Source organism: Micromonas pusilla, assembly GCF_000151265.4.
Source record: "Micromonas pusilla CCMP1545 genomic scaffold MICPUCscaffold_1, whole genome shotgun sequence".
Classification (NCBI taxonomy): domain Eukaryota; kingdom Viridiplantae; phylum Chlorophyta; class Mamiellophyceae; order Mamiellales; family Mamiellaceae; genus Micromonas; species Micromonas pusilla.
In genome coordinates, this window is record NW_003315882.1 from 2,015,455 (window position 1) to 2,033,221 (window position 17,767).

General features: G+C 68.4%; 10 protein-coding genes across 10 annotated transcripts; 5 read left to right on the forward strand and 5 right to left on the reverse strand.

The window, feature by feature from the left end:
* Positions 1–306: 306 nt before the first annotated feature.
* MICPUCDRAFT_61835 (uncharacterized protein) lies at positions 307–1,096 on the forward strand (the record flags this gene model as incomplete). Its single annotated transcript, XM_003055214.1, has 1 exon — positions 307–1,096. The coding sequence occupies one exon, from the start codon at positions 307–309 to the stop codon at positions 1,063–1,065; it is 759 nt and encodes a 252-aa protein (XP_003055260.1). The 3' UTR covers positions 1,066–1,096.
* An 824-nt stretch (positions 1,097–1,920) lies between these two features.
* MICPUCDRAFT_50829 (uncharacterized protein) lies at positions 1,921–2,554 on the reverse strand (the record flags this gene model as incomplete). Its single annotated transcript, XM_003055734.1, has 2 exons — positions 1,921–2,278; positions 2,484–2,554. 2 exons carry the CDS (start codon positions 2,552–2,554, stop codon positions 1,921–1,923), a joined length of 429 nt encoding a protein of 142 aa, XP_003055780.1.
* Positions 2,555–3,144: 590 nt separating this feature from the next.
* On the forward strand, positions 3,145–6,109 carry MICPUCDRAFT_50830 (BRCT like protein; the record flags this gene model as incomplete). Its single annotated transcript, XM_003055215.1, has 2 exons — positions 3,145–3,693; positions 3,866–6,109. The coding sequence occupies 2 exons, from the start codon at positions 3,145–3,147 to the stop codon at positions 6,107–6,109; spliced, it is 2,793 nt and encodes a 930-aa protein (XP_003055261.1).
* A 262-nt stretch (positions 6,110–6,371) lies between these two features.
* On the reverse strand, positions 6,372–6,989 carry MICPUCDRAFT_61836 (uncharacterized protein; the record flags this gene model as incomplete). Its single annotated transcript, XM_003055735.1, has 2 exons — positions 6,372–6,450; positions 6,535–6,989. 2 exons carry the CDS (start codon positions 6,987–6,989, stop codon positions 6,372–6,374), a joined length of 534 nt encoding a protein of 177 aa, XP_003055781.1.
* Positions 6,990–7,182: 193 nt separating this feature from the next.
* Positions 7,183–8,099, forward strand: MICPUCDRAFT_50832 (uncharacterized protein; the record flags this gene model as incomplete). Its single annotated transcript, XM_003055216.1, has 2 exons — positions 7,183–7,780; positions 7,846–8,099. 2 exons carry the CDS (start codon positions 7,183–7,185, stop codon positions 8,097–8,099), a joined length of 852 nt encoding a protein of 283 aa, XP_003055262.1.
* Positions 8,100–8,232: 133 nt separating this feature from the next.
* On the reverse strand, positions 8,233–9,783 carry MICPUCDRAFT_61839 (uncharacterized protein; the record flags this gene model as incomplete). The annotated part of the gene is made up of 2 exons (XM_003055736.1): positions 8,233–8,637; positions 8,869–9,783. The coding sequence occupies 2 exons, from the start codon at positions 9,781–9,783 to the stop codon at positions 8,317–8,319; spliced, it is 1,236 nt and encodes a 411-aa protein (XP_003055782.1). The 3' UTR covers positions 8,233–8,316.
* Positions 9,784–9,873: 90 nt separating this feature from the next.
* Positions 9,874–11,308, reverse strand: MICPUCDRAFT_31180 (uncharacterized protein; the record flags this gene model as incomplete). The annotated part of the gene is made up of 3 exons (XM_003055737.1): positions 9,874–10,257; positions 10,548–10,751; positions 10,877–11,308. The coding sequence occupies 3 exons, from the start codon at positions 11,306–11,308 to the stop codon at positions 9,874–9,876; spliced, it is 1,020 nt and encodes a 339-aa protein (XP_003055783.1).
* An 849-nt stretch (positions 11,309–12,157) lies between these two features.
* MICPUCDRAFT_31183 (uncharacterized protein) lies at positions 12,158–13,481 on the forward strand (the record flags this gene model as incomplete). Its single annotated transcript, XM_003055217.1, has 1 exon — positions 12,158–13,481. One exon carries the CDS (start codon positions 12,158–12,160, stop codon positions 13,340–13,342), a length of 1,185 nt encoding a protein of 394 aa, XP_003055263.1. The 3' UTR covers positions 13,343–13,481.
* A 177-nt stretch (positions 13,482–13,658) lies between these two features.
* Positions 13,659–15,944, reverse strand: MICPUCDRAFT_45207 (uncharacterized protein; the record flags this gene model as incomplete). The annotated part of the gene is made up of 4 exons (XM_003055738.1): positions 15,849–15,944; positions 15,568–15,743; positions 15,391–15,431; positions 13,659–15,170 (listed from the first exon to the last, which is right to left on the reverse strand). The coding sequence occupies exons 1-4, from the start codon at positions 15,890–15,892 to the stop codon at positions 13,659–13,661; spliced, it is 1,773 nt and encodes a 590-aa protein (XP_003055784.1). The 5' UTR covers positions 15,893–15,944.
* Positions 15,945–16,180: 236 nt separating this feature from the next.
* Positions 16,181–17,652, forward strand: MICPUCDRAFT_50839 (uncharacterized protein; the record flags this gene model as incomplete). Its single annotated transcript, XM_003055218.1, has 3 exons — positions 16,181–16,527; positions 16,712–16,861; positions 17,046–17,652. The coding sequence occupies 3 exons, from the start codon at positions 16,181–16,183 to the stop codon at positions 17,650–17,652; spliced, it is 1,104 nt and encodes a 367-aa protein (XP_003055264.1).
* Between the last annotated feature and the right edge of the window lie 115 nt (positions 17,653–17,767).

Sequence of the window (17,767 nt, forward strand, 5' to 3'; positions counted from 1 at the left end):
CGGCGGCGGCGCCGTCGCCGATCAGCGCCGCCATGCTCGGCACCGGGCTCGGCACCATCGCCTGTTTCCACACCGCGTTCGCCGCGAGCGCGGTCGCGGCGTCTCGGACGCTCGCGACCCCGCGCGATCTGGGTGAAGCGATCGGTCAGTCGAACGTCTTAGCGGTCAAACGTTGAAAGGGAAGCGCGGGTGAAGAGTGACGACGGGAAAAGTCCTTAAGGAACGACGCGCACCACGCGAACGGGGTCGTATGGGAAGCAGTCTCACCCCAACCGCGCCACCGGGATCTGCAAGCCGGCGTGCCGTATGAGCTCCCTCGTGACGCTGCTCGCGAGCGACAGGTGTTTGAGCGCCGCGCACACGCGCGACTCGTCACGCGCGAGAGCGTCGTCGTCCATGTCCGCGGCCGCGGTGAGGAACCGCGCGAGGTCTTTGAGCTCTTCCGCGCGGTCGTCCGACGTCATCGCCGCGGCGTCCGGCTCGACGATCAGATCCTCAGACGCCGCCTCCGAGGCGGCGTCGGCGGCGTCCGAGATCGCGTCGGCCGCGCGAGGATGGAGCCTCGGGTCCCCACCACGCGGCGAAGGCGCGAGGCGCGACGGGGCGGGGACGGGGACGAGTCCCGGTCCCGGTCTGGAGGCGCCGACGCCGACGCCGCCGAGGCCGGCCAGGGAGGCCGCGGTGAACAGCGCGCTCCCTCGCGGCGGCGTCGGCGCCGCCGAACACGAAGGTCGACGGAGCGACGCGCGTTGTCCGGGCGGCGTGCTCATCCCGCCGCCGCCGCAGCGCCCGTCGCCGCTGCAGCGCCCGTCGCCGCCGCAGTGCTCGCCGCCGGCGTCGCAGCAGCGCGGGATCGTCTCCAGATGGATCAAGCCGCCGAGCGGGGGCGCGCGCGCGTCGTCGAACGCGCGTCGCTTTTTGAGGCGCGACCCGTCGGCGTCGCCGCGCGCCGCCGCCGCCGCCGCCGCCGCCGCCGCCATCATCCACGCCCTCGCGGCGGCGTTCAGCGGAAGGTCGCCGCCGCCGCCGCCGCCGCCGCCGTGTCCGACAGCGACGATCCCGTGACCTCCGCGCGCGTTCGCGTTCGCGTCGTCCGCCCACCCTCGCTTGACCACGCACTCCGGGGTGGGCACGCCGTGGTCGATGAACAGCGCGGCGGCGGCGGCGGCGACGCCCGCGGGGCGGAATGACCCGATGTCCGCGGCGCGAGAGACCCGCGTCGTCGTCGTCGTCGTCGTCGGTCGCGCGCCCGCGCCGACGATATCTGGCCACGCCCCGCCCGCCGCCCGCGTCGGGGTCCAGTCCACGCGCGTGAACGACCCGCCGGGGGCGGAGTCGAGGGGGGAGTCGAAGTCGGCGAACGCGTCGAATCCGCGGACGCGCGCGGGCGGCGGGCGGCGTCGCCGCCGCCGCCGCCGCCGCCGCCGACTTACTCTTCCGCTTCCTCGACTTTGTCACCGCGGGCGTCTTCTTCTTCCTTTTCTTCGAGCGCGGCGCGCGCGCGCGCGCGCCGCCTCCGCCGCCGCCGGCAACTCCGGAAGCCGCCGCCGGCGCCGCCGCGCGCCCCGGCTTCGACGGGTGGCACCCGGGCCCCGTCCTTCGGTCGCCGCCGCGCAGAAACGGCCGCGCGTGCACGATTCGCGCGTTGACCACCCTCGCGCCCGCGGCGATGGACGTCGCGGACGCGTACGACGACCTCTGACGCGGCGCGGTCGTCACCGTCTCCGGGTGCGCGCGGCAGTGCGGGCAGCGGTAGGGGGGGAGGTTCGGCGGCGGCGGGGTCAGGGCCGTTCTATACAAGCGAATGTCGGGGTGGAGTTGAAAGGCGTCAGAAGCGGAGTTGAAAGGCGCCGAGGGCGGGTATTGAAAGCGAGGTGTAGGCGCAGAGATGCGCCGGGAAAAGTCCTTAAGGATCGGCGTTCACCACGCGAACGCGGTCGTATGGGGACCAGTGTATAGAACGCACGTCAGCAGCCCCGCGACGGAGACGGTTTCGGTTTCGGGCGCCGCCGCCGCCGCCGCCGCCGCGTCGGCGTTCTCGCCGACGTCCGCGCCGCCCGGTGCTGCATCCTCCGCGCCCTCCTCTTCGCCGCCCATCGCGGGCGGCGGCGGCGGCGGCGGCGGGAGCACCGCCTCGGGCGCGTGCCTGAGCTCGCAGTCGTAGTGCGCCCACCCGTCGCAGTGGTCGCAGCCGATCCACGCCGGCGCGTCGACGGGGTCGTCGTCCGGCTTGCGGTAGACGTGCTCGCAGTGCGCGCAGAACCACCCGCGCTTGTACCTGCGGGGATGGATCGACGCGCACGCGGGGGGGGGGGTTCGTGTGAGATGTGAAACGAGCGCGGAGTGAACGTCGCGCGGGCGGCGGAAGGAGGCTCGCGAGGACGGCGCGCCGGCGAAGGCGAAAACGGAACCGAAAAAGGCGCGCGAAGCTCTCTGCGAGCCGCCGCGCGCCGACGACGAGCGCGCGCGCGCCACACGCGCACAGGATCCCGCAGGCGTTGCACAAGGTCACGGGCTCGGTCGCGCCCGGCCGCGTGTGCCCCTTCCTCCACATCGGGCTCGCTGCGCGCGAGGAGAGAGCGCGGGGCGAGGGCGTGAGCGGGCGAGGGAGGGAGGGAGGGAGGACGAGGCAGCGCGCGCGCGCGCGCGAGCGAGCGCGCCCCCTCTCGCGCCGCGGCGGCGGCTGTGGCGGGCTGTATTTAGGTTCTCGCGCGCGCGACGCCGACGGCGCCCGGAAACGCGCGCGGGCGCGACGACGCGACGCGAGCGAGGGCGCGCGACGCGAGCGAGGGCGCGCGACGCGAGGGCGCGAGGGACGCGCGCACCGTTCGTCCCGCACGCGGGGTTCGCGCACGTGGGCGACATCTCGCGCGTGCGCGGCGCGCGGCCGAGTGCGCGCGCGAGCGAGAGGACGCCGCGGGTTCTCGTTCGAGCGCGGCGCGGCGGAGAGAGGTCCGCCGCCGACAGGTACAGCTGGCGACACGCGGCGCGCCGTCCAGATTTTCTCGAGAGTCGAGGAAAAAAACCCAGCTGAGAGAAGACTCCGCTACTGCAGAGACGCGCGCGCGACGAGGGAGGATGACGACGACGACGCGTTCGAGGCCAGGGGAACGTCTTCGCGCCGGCGCGTCGCGGTAGCCGACCATGACGCGCGGCGGCGACGACACCGCGTCGCCGTCGGGCAGGACCGAACGCGATGCGAGCGGAGGAGGAGGAGGAGGAGGAGGAGGAGGAGGCCTCGGCGCGATCGTGGGTGCCCAGATCTCGGTCGACGACGCGGACGACGACCCGTCGCGTCGTCGCGCGACGTCCTCGAACGACATCGCGTCCGCGCCGACGCGGACGATCCACCAGGCGATGTGTTTCCGCCCCGAGGACGCGCGCGGGGGCAAGGACCCGGGAGGGGGGAAGAGGGACTCCAAGCATCACGGCGGGAGGCATCAGAATTACATGGCGTACAAGATTGAAAAGCTCGGCGAACAAAACGACGCGCGGCGGCGCCGAGGACGAGGACAGTCGGACGCGCGCGACGGCGGGACCGACGGAACCAACGGAACCGACGGAACCAACGGGGAGGAGGACGACCTCACCGAGGGGTTGTTCCACGGCGTGAGCGTGTACGTGAACGGCCTCACGGAGCCGCCGTGGATGACGATAAAGGACGTCGTGTTGGCCGGCGGCGGCGGGTTCGCGGTGCGTCCTATACACTGGTCCCCATACGACCGCGTCGGCGTGGTGAACGCCGATCCTTAAGGACTTTTGCCGGCGCATCTCTGCGCCTACCCCTCGCTTTCAATCCCTGCCCTCGATGCCTTTCAACTTTAACTGACGCCTTTCAACTCCACCCCGACGTTCGCTCGTATAGAATTATTACAGCCGCGCCGCGTGCACGCACGTCGTCTGCGCCAACTTGACGGACAGCAAGCTGGACAAGCTGAGACGCGCGGACGGGAAGCAGCCGCCGATCGTGAAGCCGGCGTGGATCACGGATAGCGTCAGGGAAGGGAGGCTGATGCCGTGCGCGGCGTACGCGCTCGAGCGGAGCGTCGACGTGGGGCAGCGTCGGATGACGAGCGTGCTGGGGCGAGCGGCGGCGGCGGCGGCTCCGGCTCCGGCGGCGGACGTCGACGTCGAGACACTCCCGGCGGCCGCGGACGAGATACTCCCGACGCAGGACGACGACGACGACGACGACGTAGAGATCGCGGCGACGGTCGAAGGCGAAGCGCGATCGGACGCGGCCGCGATGAAGGGGACGACGAGCGGAGAGGACGTCGTTCGCGTCGCGTTCGACACCGTCGTCGAAAAGATGAGAGCGCTCCCGATCGGCGTCGGCGGCGGCGTCGGCGGCGTCGGCGATCCGTCCGCGGCGGCGGCGGCGGCGGCGGCGGCGGCGGTGAAGGTCGCGTCCGCGGCCGCGTACGCCGCGCTCACGACGACGGTCGCGCCCGCGCGGATCGCCCCGGTGAGCGCGTCAGAGGCGCTCGTGGACTGGCGCGGCGAGCGCGTCGACGACGAGGGAAGACGTTTCGACGGCGCCGCCGCCGCGGCGACGGCGATCGCGACCGCGCTCGCGTCCGCGGACGTCAAGGCGTCCGTCTCCATCGCGCGCGTGCACCGGGACCACGGCGGCGGCGGCGGCACTTCTGCCCTTCGCGTAGAGATCATCGACGATGTCTTCGTCGCGGCGGCGGCGGCGAGTCACCGCGAACCAAGACCAAGAGACGCCGCCGCCCCCGCGTTGAAATCCTCGCTGAAGACGTCGACGTCCTCCGCGAAGCGCATGCGCTTCACCGTCGCCGCGGACTCCCCCTCCCCGCCCCGCCGCCGCCGCGCGGCGCCGCCGCCTCTCGACGGACCCGACCCCGGCCCCGGCCCCGGCCCCGGCGACGCGGGTGGGTCCATCCCGACGCCGCTGCGTCGCAGCAGTTTCGCCGCGTCCGCGGCGGCGGCGGTGGCGGGCGGGTTCGACGAGGACGCCGTCGACCGAGACGCGTGGGACGCGTTGCCGTTGCGCCTCCGCGCGGAGCTCAAGGCGGGTGGTCGGTCGCCGCCACTGCCGTCGCGTCTGCGGCCTCGCGCGGCGGCGGCGAACGCGAGCGCGAGCGCGACGACGACGCGGCGGTTGACGTTCAGAGCCGCCCCCGCGCCCGCGGACGCGTGTTCCGGCGAGTCGCCCGGCGGCGGGGAGGCGTCGCGGTTCGACGCCTTCGGGAGCCTTCTCGGGATCAAGCGCGCCGCGCGTCGGCCCTCGCCGCCGCCGCCGCCGCCGACGAAGACGACGACGGCTGCCGTCGCCCCGACGCCCGACGCCACGGTCAGCGCGCGCACGCGGGCGGCGGCGAGACGCGCGAGCGTCGCGGGCGTCCGCGCGGACAGCCTCCCCGCGTCGTTTTCGCAAATCGACCGAGACTTTCTGGACGCCATCGGCCCCGAGGAGCGGCGAGAGTTGGAGGCGCACTACGCGCGCGAGGAGCAGCGCGCGCGCGCCGCGCGAGAGACAGGGCTAGGGCGCGGCGGCGGGCGCAAGGGTGGACGGGGGCGCGGCAGGGGGAGGCACGCGACGCGGCACGACGCGAGGCAACGGGGGCTGCGCGGGTTCGACGGCTACGGGGTCGAACGGTTCGAGCCGGCGCCGCCGCCGCCGCCGACGACGACGACCGCGCTTCCTCTTCCCGTCGTCGACCTTCACGACGGCGAGGGCGAGGGCGAGGGCGACGACGTCGGGAGCGCCGAGGATGTCGTCGTCGCGCTCGAGACGGACGAGGAGATCGAGGCGTTTCTCGAGTCGTTGCGAGCGCGCGTTTCGCGAGTCGCGGAGGAGGAAGGCGCGACGCCCTCGGCGGGGTCTGATTTCCCCTCGCCGCCGACCGCGCCGCCGCTCGACGCCGCCGCGGAGCTTCTCTGCGAACAGGCGATGGCGTTAGCGAGGGCGCACAACCTCGAGGGGGTGAAAACGGTTCTGAAACGAGCGTTTCGATTCGCGAGCGGCCGCCCCGAGCGGTGGCGCGAGCTGATGACGACGGTGGCGGCGTGCGCGCAAGCCGTCGTCGAAGAAGAGTACGACGGGTGCGTGCTCGGGGGGCTCGAGGCGCCGGAGCGAGAGTGACGCGACGCGATGCTCACATTTCGTTCCTCTATCGTTCGCGCGCGCTCACAACGTACGGAAGTACTTCCGGAAGTACGTCCTTCTAGGTAGCAAGTAGGTACCGGTATCTATCTATTAGAAGCAGTGCAGCGTGGCTGCGTCTGTTCGTCGTCGTCGTCCTCCTCCTCCTCCTCGTCTTCAATCAATCCACTCCACGTCTTCACCCCTCGCGACGCGCATTCTCGACGTACGTCGACGCGTCATCATTCAGAGATCTCATCAGTCAGTACCCCTGCACCTCGAGCATGACCTCGTTCGTCTTCAGGAACCACGGCGTCCACGGCGGGTTGTACCCCGCCGCCGACGCCGTCGCCCCCGGCGCGGGCTTCACCCCGTCCCTCGACAGCTCCCCTCTCAGCTCCGCGTCTTTCTCCGCGATGAGGGATTGGCACAGGTTCCCGCTGAACGTCTTCGTCGCCATCACCCGCGCGGGAACGTCTCTGATCGCCACCTCCGGGGACGTCGGCGTCGGCGCGTCCGCGGCTTTCCGGAACCGACTCGCCGGGAGGAAGAAGCACATCTTGAACCCATGGTCGCCGTCGCCGCTCCCGCCGCCCCCGCCGCTCCCGCCGCCGCCTCCAGGGGCGCGCTCCATGAGAACGGGCGACGTCATGGCGATCGGCGCCGCCTCCGCGTTCTGCGGCTTCGCCATGACGCCGATGTACTTCGCGAGCTTCATGAAGCTCCCGCCTTGGTCTCCGCTGAACATCCCATCTCTCGAGACGTACGTCGTCTCCGCGACGACGCACGGCGCGTACCTCCGGATCTCGTACGCCGCGGTCTTCGCGAGGACCTCGTGCCTCGGGAGCTCCTCCGATATCTTGCCGAGCACGCTTCCCATGGTTGCGATGGGAGGGGGGGGGGTCGATTGCGCGGGGGGGAGCGCGCGACGTGTCGTGGCGCGGCGATCTTCTCTCGAGAGCAGAGTGCCGACGTCATCGTCATCCGACGCTGACGACACCACGCAGACGGCGAGTGTTCTATCCACCCCGTCGCCGGTCGTCGTCACACCGTCCCTGCGAGGCGATCACGAGATGAACGCTCTGTCGTCGCGCACCGTCTCGTCCACGCTCCGCGCGACGACCGCGAAGCGTCTCCGCGTCGCCGCGAGGTCGTCGTCGACGCGCGCGGTCGCGACGCGCGTCCGGGCGTCCTCGTCCGAGTCGGATGCCAGCGCGAATCCGCTCGTCGCCACGCGACGCGCGGTCGCGCTGTCGTCCCCCGTCGCGCTCGCCGCGCTCCTCGCGATCGCGACCCCCCCCGCTGTGCTCGCGGGCGCGGACGACTGCGAGAACTGCAGCAACAGCAACTCCTCGCTCGGCCCGGGGGACAAGGCGTTCGTGCAGTCCCCGTCCGGGGTGCGATACGCGGAGCTCAGAGAAGGCACCGGCGCGAGCCCCGCGGACGGCGACGTCGTCGTCGTCGAGTGGGTCGGGTACACGGAGGGGTACCAGGCGAAGAAGATCGAGTCCACGAGGGAGACGGACGCGCCGTTCATCTTCAAGCTCGGCGCGGGGGAGGCGATACCCGCGTTCGAGGAGGCGGTCCGCGAGATGAGGGTGGGCGGCATCCGACGCATCGAGATCCCGGGGGAGCTCGAGGAGAAGCTCGCGTACTCGAGGAACGCGGCGGGTGCGTCCTCTTCGCGCACTGGTCCCCATACGACCCCGTTCGCGTGGTGAACGCCGATCCTTAAGGACTTTTCCCGGCGTCTCTCTCCTCCCACCCCTCGCTTTCAATCCCCGCCCGCGACGCCTTTCGACTCCATCTGACGCCTTTCAACTCCACCCCGCCGTCGCTGGAACAACCCTCAGAGCGATACACCGTCGGGCCCGTGCCGCAGACGTTCGCGGGAAAGCGGACGTTGGACTTCGTCCTCGATAACAAGACGTTGAAGGACTTCAACCGGACGCTGCTGTTCGACGTCAGGCTGTCGAACATCCGGAAGTGATGCAAGAACGATGCGATGCTCACGCGGGGCCGCGGCGGTCGTATCGTACGCGTCTACGTGTACGAAAAGGAGAAGACGCGGACGCGCGGCGATCCGTCGAACGAATGAAGTCACGCGTCATTAGTATTCACGTGATGAACAATCAATCATATTAATGAATGAATCAACGCGCGATCGAATCGAACGAACGCGGCGTAGTTAATAAGTAGCGCGCGCGTCACGCGACCCCAGCGCTGAGCCGCATGAACCACGTCGCGAGCGACGCGAGCGCTCTCGCCGCCGCCGCCGCAGCGCCGACGACGCCGAACAAAAAAATCCCAACCCACCGCCGATGGTTCACGTCCGCGTCGAGCTCGTCCTCGTCCGCGCTCACCTGAAGCACCATCCCGGTCACGTCCGTTCCCTCCTGCACGACGCTGTCCGTCTCCACGGTCTTGTAGTGCATCCCGCGCGCGGGGTCCCACGACATCTCGCTCCGCACCCCCCCGGACGCCGTCGCCGCGCCGGCGACGCAGACGGTGGCGTTCGCCGCCGACGGCTGAGGGTCGTTCCATACGAGCGAACGTCGGGGTGGAGTTGAAAGGGTCAGGTGGAGTTAAAAGGCGTCGAGGCCGGGGATTGCAAGCGAGAGCTGGGCGGAGAGAGACGCCGGCAAAAGTCCTTAAGGATCGGCGTTCACCACGCCAACGCGGTCGTATGGGAACCAGCGTATAGAACGCACCGCGAACGCCGCGGCGAACACGCAGTCCGCGACGTCGTCCCTGCTCACCTTCCCCGCGCGCACGTGCGCGCCGCCGTGGCCGATGATCACGACCGAGTTCTCCGGCCGCGGCGCGTCGCTCAAGTTCCCGGGCCTCACCACGGCGTACTCCTTGCCCGCGGCGGCGACGATGGAGCGCGTCGCGACCTCGCCCGCGAGCTGCCACTGGATCGACATGGAGAGGACGACGTTCAGGAGCACCGCGATCGGGTGCATGGGCGCGTACCCGACGCTCATGCCGGTGACGCGCACGAACCTTCGCACGGACTTGGTCTTCGCCGCGGCTTTCGCGAGGCGTTCCACGCCGAGGTAGTTCACGAAGCGCGGATGCCGCTTGTCCGTCAACTCTGGTCGCGAGAAGAGGTCGGCGACGCGCGCGATGCGCTCCGCGCCGTGACACGCGACGACGCGCGTGCATCCCGCGACCGCGCGCTCGATTCTCGCGTCGTCGTCGTCCGTGACGTCGCCCTCGACGATCTCCAGGAGCGCGGACGACGTCGCGTCGCTGAACTTGGACGCGAGCTCGCGCGCGGCGACCGAGTCGGCGTCGCGCGTCATGACGCGGACGCGCACGCCGCAGTTGACGAGCGTGGAGACGAGGCGCCTCCCGACGCGCCCGGCGCCGCCGACGACGAGGACGACCTCGTCGGATTTTAAGCCCGGGATGGCGCCGCACGGGCCGCGGCCCACGGGGTCGCACGTCGCGTCCGCGTCGTCGCTCGAGCTCGCTCGCGTACGGACGATCCTGCTGACGCGGCGAGCTTCAGATTCAGACGACGGGAACGACGCGACGCGCGTCGCGCGGTCGAATCGCGGCCTCGCCGCGGGAGCGACGCCCCCGCGCGAGCGACGCTCCCGCGCTGCTCGCGGCCGCGCGCACGGCGCCAAGGCGCGCGATCGCGCCGCGATCGTCGCGGCCATCATCGATCGCGCGGTGAGCGAATGAATCGAATCGTCTCGAAGACTTCCAAAAGACTGCTCAAATTACTGAGGAATAAATCAAACCGGTCGTCATCAGTGCCCGAGGCCGACGCCGTTGAGATACGCCCCACCCTCCCCCCGCTTGACCCCGCTCTCGAACTCCAAAAGGTTCTCCACCGTCGTCGTCGCGATGTTCTCGAGCGCCTCCGCGGTCAAGAACGCCTGATGCCCCGTCACGAGAACGTTCGGCCGCGACGCGAGACTCGCGAGCTCGAAATCCCAATCCGCGCCGACGCTGCTCCCGCTCACGTCGTCCGTCTTCTCGCTCGAATCCTTAAAAAACACCCCAGCCTCCTTCTCGTAGACGTCCATCCCGACGCACGCGATGACGCGCTCGTCCAACGCCTTCGCGAGCGCGGCGCTGTCCACCAGCGCGCCGCGCGACGTGTTCACGAGCATGGACCCGGGGCGCATCAACTGGGGGTAATTGCCCATACGAGCGATGATATCGGGGTGGAGTTGAAAGGCGTCAGAAGCGGAGTTGAAAGGCGTCGAGGTCGGGCGTTGAAAGCGAGGGACCCTGGGAGGAGAGAGACGCCGGGCCGGGAGAGAAAGTCCTCGAGGATCGGCGTTCACCGCGCGAACGCGGTCGCGCGGGAACCGGTGTATCCCTTAGACCCGAGCATTTTCGTGTAGTAAACTACACACCGCCGATAAAATATGTGTAGTTAACTACACACCGGGTCTAAAGGGATAATAGAACGCACCCGCAGCCGGCGCTCGTCCATGAGGTGCGTCGTGCTCTCGTTCAGCGGGCAGTGCAGCGTCACGATGTGACAGAGCGGGAGGAGCTCCTCGATGGTGTCGACGTACTCCACGCCCATCGCGATCGCTTCGTCGCTCGGGTACAAGTCGTACGCGAGGACTTTGCACCCCATCCCGATGAGCGGCGCGGCGACGCAGCGGCCAATCTGTAGAGGGCGATTCCATGGGTCAGTTGAAAGGGGACGCGATCAACTGTTGACACCGAGGGATGGGTGAAAAACGTGTGTAGGGCATAGGCCCGAGGTGTTTGTAAGAACAGAACAGAACGCACCTTCCCGGTGCCGACGACGCCCACCGTTTTCCCGTGCATGTCGAACCCGACGAGACCGCTCAGGGAGTAGTTCCCCTGTAACACCCGCGCGTTAGACTTTATGAGCTGCCGGTTCAGCGCGAGCATGAGCGCGATGGCGTGCTCGGCGACGGCGTACGGAGAGTACGCGGGGACGCGCGCGACGGCGATCCCGCGAGCCGCGCACGCGTCCAGATCGATCCGATCGAACCCCGCGCAACGCATCGCGATGAAGCGCACGCCCTGGTCCGCGAGCGCGTTCACGACGTCCGCGCCGCCGTCGTCGTTCACGAAGAGGCACACCGCGTTGGAGCCCGCCGCGAGCGGCGCGGTCGCGACGTCGAGGGCGGCCTCGACGCATCGCACGCGTCCCGGGAAGGACGCCTCGAGGACGCGCGTCTGCGTCGTCTTCATGTACGGGCTCGTGCTAAAGACGGTGAGCACGAGGGGTTCGAGGCCGTCGAGGCTGCCATTGCCCGCCGCATTGGGCGCGTCGCGCGGCGCCGCGGTCGCGTCGCGGCGGACGACGCGCGAGATCGCGATCTTCCCGCACCATTTTCGGACGGAAGCCGCGGGGCGCGCGCGCGTCGTTCGTCGGCGCGAGGAGGACGCGGACGCGGACGCGGACGCGGACGCGGACGCGGACGCGGGCGCCGCGGTCGCGAGCGCGAGGGCGGGCATGACGCGCGCGAGGTCGGCGGGAGCGACGTGTCGAGGCTCGTCGGGCGCGCGATTCAACAATAACACTCGCCGAGACGCGGCGCGGCGCCTCGAAACGTCGACTCGCGCTCGCGAGTCGCGACTGAGTAAACGTTTTTCACCCATCTCTCGGTTTCACCATTTGATCGCTTCCCCCTTTCAACTATCCTATGAACTCTTGTGAACATGGAATCGCCGCAGGTCACTCCCAGTCCCGTCTCGACGAAAACAGGCGGGAATTCCTCCTCCCCGCCGCCAGGGCTCGCGCGCACACGGAGGCACGCGACCGCACGACCGAACGCCGTCTCACGCGCGCTCGTCGACACAGCCCTCGCGCGACTTCCACGCCGCGCTCGAACCGGCGCCCGGACCGCGCGATCCCTCGGATCTGTCCCCGATCTCGGTGAACTCGAGCCCGGGGCGATCGTCGCGAGGAAAAACAAAACTTCGCGCGTCGATCGATCGCGGCAGCCCGATCGGAACGAAAGTCGATCGATCGATCCGCGAAGAATAAGAAGTAGCTAGCGAGCGACGCGCGTCGACATCGCGATGGCGTCGACGCAGATGGACTTCGACAAGGACGAGAACATCTCGTTCGAGACGTCCAAGGGCGTGAACGTCGTCAACACGTTCGACGCCATGGGCATCCGGGAAGATCTCCTCCGCGGGCTGTACTCCTACGGCTTCGAGAAGCCCTCCGCGATCCAGCAGCGCGCGGTCATGCCCATCTGCAGCGGCCGCGACGTCATCGCGCAAGCTCAGTCCGGCACCGGGAAGTCCTCCATGATCTCCCTCGCGCTGTGCCAGATGCTGGACACGTCCACGAGGGAGGTGCAAGCGCTCGTGCTGTCCCCGACGCGAGAGCTCGCGACGCAGACGGAAAAGGTGGCGCTGGCGCTGGGAAACTTCATGTCCGTGCAAGTCCACGCGTGCATCGGCGGGAGGTCCATAGGCGAGGACATCCGGAAGCTCGACCACGGCGTGCACATCGTCAGCGGGACCCCGGGGAGGGTCTTCGACATGATCAAGCGGCGGAACCTGAGGACGCGGAACATCAAGACGCTCATCTTAGACGAGGCGGACGAGATGCTCAACAAAGGGTTCAAAGAGCAGATCTACGACGTGTATCGGTACCTGCCCCCGGAGACGCAGGTCGTGCTCGTGTCCGCGACGTTGCCCGTGGAGGTGCTGGAGATGACGACGAAGTTCATGACGGACCCGATCCGCATTCTCGTGAAGCGCGACGAGCTCACGCTGGAGGGAATCAAGCAATTTTTCGTCGCGGTTGAGAAGGAGGAGTGGAAGTTCGACACGCTGTGCGATCTGTACGACACTCTGACGATCACACAGGCGGTGATCTTCTGCAACACGAAGCGCAAGGTGGACTGGCTCACGGAGAAGATGCGCGCGAATAACTTCACCGTGAGCGCGATGCACGGGGACATGCCGCAGAAGGAGCGAGACGCGATCATGGGCGAATTCCGCGGGGGGACGACGCGGGTGCTGATAACCACGGACGTCTGGGCGCGCGGGATCGACGTGCAGCAGGTGTCGCTCGTCATCAACTACGATTTGCCGAACAACCGCGAGAATTACATCCATCGGATCGGTCGCTCGGGGCGGTACGGGAGGAAGGGCGTCGCGATCAACTTTGTCAAGGCGGACGACGTTCGCATCTTACGCGACATCGAGCAGTACTACAGCACGCAGATCGACGAGATGCCGATGAACGTGGCGGATCTGATCTAAGTAACACAGTATGTACTCGCGATGGGCGTGTGCGTTCGCGCGATTGTAATTCATCGATTTGATGAGAGAACTGGGGTCGTCGTCGCGTCATTACAACCGACGCCGTTTGTCTCTCGCGTCTCCGCGTCGCTACTAAGTTAAAATCACCGCGGTGCGGTCGCTCCTCCTCTCCGCTCGATTCTTCTCGCCTCCCCGAGTCGTTCGCATCTTCTCGTCGTCCTCCTTTCCTCCGTCTTCTCTTCTTCTCCGCGCGTCGCTTTCACTTTGAGTCCTTCGACCCGTCGGTTCGTTCCGATCTGAAGCGATTTTTATTCACTCAGAGCGAAAAGTTACCGGGCATGTTCGGATCGGGAGCCGCCGGCCCCGCGCCGATCGGCATCGGCTCCTCCGGAATCTCCGTGATCACCGCCTGCGTCGTGAGCACCATCCCCGCGATCGAGCACGCGTTCATCAAGCCGCTGCGCGTCACCTTCTTCGGGTCGATGACCCCGCCCTCGATCATGTCGATGAACGTGCCGTCCATCGCGTTGTACCCCATCTCCCAGTCAGAGTTCAAAACCTTCTCGACGATGACGTCGCCCTCCACGCCCGCGTTGTTGGCGATGATCCGGCACGGCGCGACGAGGGCCTTCTGGACAATCTCCGCGCCCAAGCGCTCCTCCGGGTCCACGAGCGTGTCCTTGAAGTCGTTCACCATGACGGAGAGGTGCGCGAGCGCGGCGCCGCCGCCCGGCACGATGCCCTCCTCGATAGCGGCGAAGGTCGCGTTCTTCGCGTCCTCGATGCGAAGCTTGCGGTCCTCGAGCTCCGTCTCCGTCGCGGCGCCAACCTTGATAACGGCGACGCCGCCGGAGAGCTTCGCGATGCGTTCCGAGAGCTTCTGCGTGTCGTAGATGGAGTCCGTCTCCGCGAGCTCTTGCTTGAGCTGCGCCACGCGAATGTCGATCTCGTCGCGGGACGCCGCGTCCGCGATGAGCGTCGTCGTGTTGTTCGTGATCGTCACCTTCCGCGCGTACCCGAGCGCGTCGATCGTCGCGCTCTTGACGCCGAGGCCCAGGTCCTTCGCGAGGAAGGTAGACCCGGTCACGATCGCGATGTCTTGGAGGAGGGACTTGCGGCGTTCGCCAAATCCGGGGGCTTTGATCGCCGCCACGTTGAGAACGCCGCGGAGCTTGTTCACGACGAGCGTCGCGAGCGCTTCGCCGGCGACGTCCTCCGCGATGATGAGGAGCGGGTCGCCGCCGTTCTGGGACACCTCCTCTAAGATCGGGACGAGGTCCTTCACCTGCTCGATCTTTTCATCCGTCACGAGGATCCTCGCGCCTTCGAATTCCACCTGGAGGCGCTCGCTGTTGGTGACGAATTGCGGCGAGATGTATCCGCGGTCAATCTCCATGCCCTCCTCGACCTCGACCGTGGTGTCCAGACCGCTGCCGTTCTCGATGGAGAGCACGCCGTCCGCGCCAACCTTTTCGATCGCGTCCGCGATCATTTCGCCGATCTCGTCGTTGTTACCCGCGGAGATGGACGCGACGGCTTTGATCTCGGCGCTGCCGCTGATGGGCTTCGCGAGCTCCTCCAGCTTCTCCGTGAGATACCTGCGCGTCTTGTCGATGCCCTTGTTTATGGAGATCGGGTTCGCGCCCGCGGTGACGGACTGGAGGCCGAGTCGGATCATCTCGCGCGCGAGGACGGAGGCGGTGGTCGTGCCGTCGCCGGCGGAGTCGTTGGTGCGGCCGGCGACTTCTTTGATGAGCTGCGCGCCCGCGTTTTCGACGGGATCGGGGAGCTCGATCGCGCGCGCGATCGTGACACCGTCGTTGATGACCTGGAGAGAAGGAAGAAGGGAAGGAGGGAGGGAGGGTTGGAGGTGAGCGGGCGGCGGTCGGAGGGCGGCGAGGCGAGGCGAGGCGCGGACCGAGGGACGGACGGAACGAAGGAATCGAATCGCCGAAAAGAAGGTTCCTTCCGGACGGCACGAAATTGCCCTAAACCCTCTGTGTGTGCGCGCAATCAATTGTCCGCGATCGACGGGGGCGAAGACGCGCCTGGGGCATGCCCACGGCCTCGGCGAGGACGACGTTGCGGCCTGCGGAAACGACGGAGACGAACGGGGGAGCGGTCAGTTGCTTTTCCGGGGCGACGCGTCGGGTCTGGTCGTCGCCGCGGCGGCGGCGGCGTGGACGGAATGGATCGTCGGATTCGTTCGCTCGACGACGACGCACCTCGGGGGCCGAGCGTGACGGCGACCGCGTCCGCGAGCTTGTCGATCCCGGCTTGGATCTTGATGCGGGATTTCATGTCGAACGTGAGGTCCTTCGCTTCCGCGCGGACCTTGAGCGAGCGGCGGACGCCGGCGACGCGCGTTTGCGCCTTGGGCGTCGTCGTCTTGCCCGCGAGCGCCTGCGGACGGACGGGGGAATTCCACGAGTTGGCGGCGGCTCGGAAGACGACGGATAGAGAAGGTAGATTTCCCGGAAGCGCGCGCGCGCGGAAACGAGCGCGTACCGTGCGCGCGGTGAGCGTAGAGGGAGCCATGACGCCGTGCATCGTGCGACGACGAGTGTTTTGTCGAAATCGACGGCGAGTACCGGTATCGGCGCGTCGCGGAGTGCGCCGCGCGTCGCGCATCGGACGCGCTTTCGACGGTTCGCGAAGCGCTTTTTCGAGAGCGCGAGCGTCGGGCTTTCGAGGCTACGGCGGCCGACCGCGACTGACGCGGCTCCGACACGCGCACTGACTTTCAGACTACTACGACGGACCAACCGCGACCGTCGAACCGCACACCTCCTCCGCGCCCACCGGCCGGCGTCGGGGCGGAGCAGAGACCGCCGCGCGATGGGCGGCAAGGGCAAGGGCGGCGGCGGCGGCAAGGGCGGCAAGGGCGGCAAGGGCGGCGGGAATGGCGGCGGAGGGCGCGGCGGCGGCGGCAACGGAGGATCCGCCTCTCACGGCTCCTCGAAGCGATTCGCCCCGCTGCGCCCGTCGTGGGCGAACCAGCGCCTGTGCTCGTGCACGTCCGAGGCGTGCGAGCGCGCGCACGAGGGCGACGAGGGCGTCGGGGACGACGACGCGTCCTCCACGCGGTTCCCCGTCCCGCTCGCGATGTGGGACCTCGGGCAGTGCGATCCGAAGCGGTGCTCCGGCAGAAAGCTCGCGCGTCTCGGATGCCTGCGCGAGCTCAGGTGCGTTCTATACACTGGTCCCCATACGACCACGTTCGCGTGGTGAACGCCGATCCTTAAGGACTTTTGCCGTCGTCTCTCTCCGCCCACCCCACGCTTTCAATCCCCGACCTCGACGCCTTTCAACGCCAACTGACGCCTTTCAACTCCACCCCGACATTCGCTTGTATGGAACGACCCTCAGGCTCCAGCAGCGCTTCCCGGGGGTCGCGCTGACGCCGTCCGCGACGGACTGCGTGAGCCCGGGGGACTACCACCTCGTCCACAGCGACGGCCTCGCGGTCGTGGACTGCAGCTGGAACCGTCTGGACGACGTTCCGTTCGCGCGGCTGAGGTGCGTTCTATACGCTGGTCCCCGTACGACCCCGTCGGCGTGGTGAACGCCGATCCTTAAGGACTTTGCCCGGCGCATCTCTCCGCCCAGCCCTCGCTTTCAATGCCCGCCCTCGACGCCTTTCAACTTCAACTGACGCCTTTGAACTCCACCCCGACTTCGCTTTGTATGGAACGACCCTGAGGTCGGCGGCGCCGCGGCTCCTCCCGTGGCTCGTCGCGGCCAACCCGGTTAACTACGGCAAGGCGTGCAAGCTGACGTGCGCGGAGGCGCTCGCCGCGGGGCTCTACATCGCGGGGTACGTCGACGCCGCGGAGCTATTGATGAACAAGTTCAAGTGGGGGCACGGGTTCATATCGTTGAACAGGGAGCTGTTGGAGAGTTACGCGCGGTGCGCGACGGGGGAGGAGGTTTTGGAGACGCAGGCGCGGTGGCTGACGAACGGCGGGCCCGCGGCGGGGCCGGGGGTCCGGCCGCCGCGGGACTTTCCGGACGACGACGACGACGATGACGACGATGATGAGGTCGGGAGTGGGAGCGGCGGTGGGAGCGAAAGCGAGAGCGAGAGCGACGACGGGATCCCGCCGCCGCGCGTGAACGCGAACCGAGCCGAGAAGACGATGCCGCCGTCGGACGACGACGAGGAGGAGAGCGAAGAGGAGGAGGAGGAGGAGGAGGAGGAGGAGAAGGAGGACGTCGAAGAAGAACAGGATACGCCGGCGAGGAGTAGTAGCGAGGCGGAAGAGGCCGCGGCGCGGCTCCGGGGGGTGTCGCTCGTTGCCGACGCGTAGGAGGACGTCGCGCGTCGCACGTTGAACGTTGAACGAAAAACCAAACGCCGCCGCCGCCGCCGCCGCCACGCCGCTCAGTCCTCTTCCATCGGCTCCGCGTCGCTCGTCTCCGCGA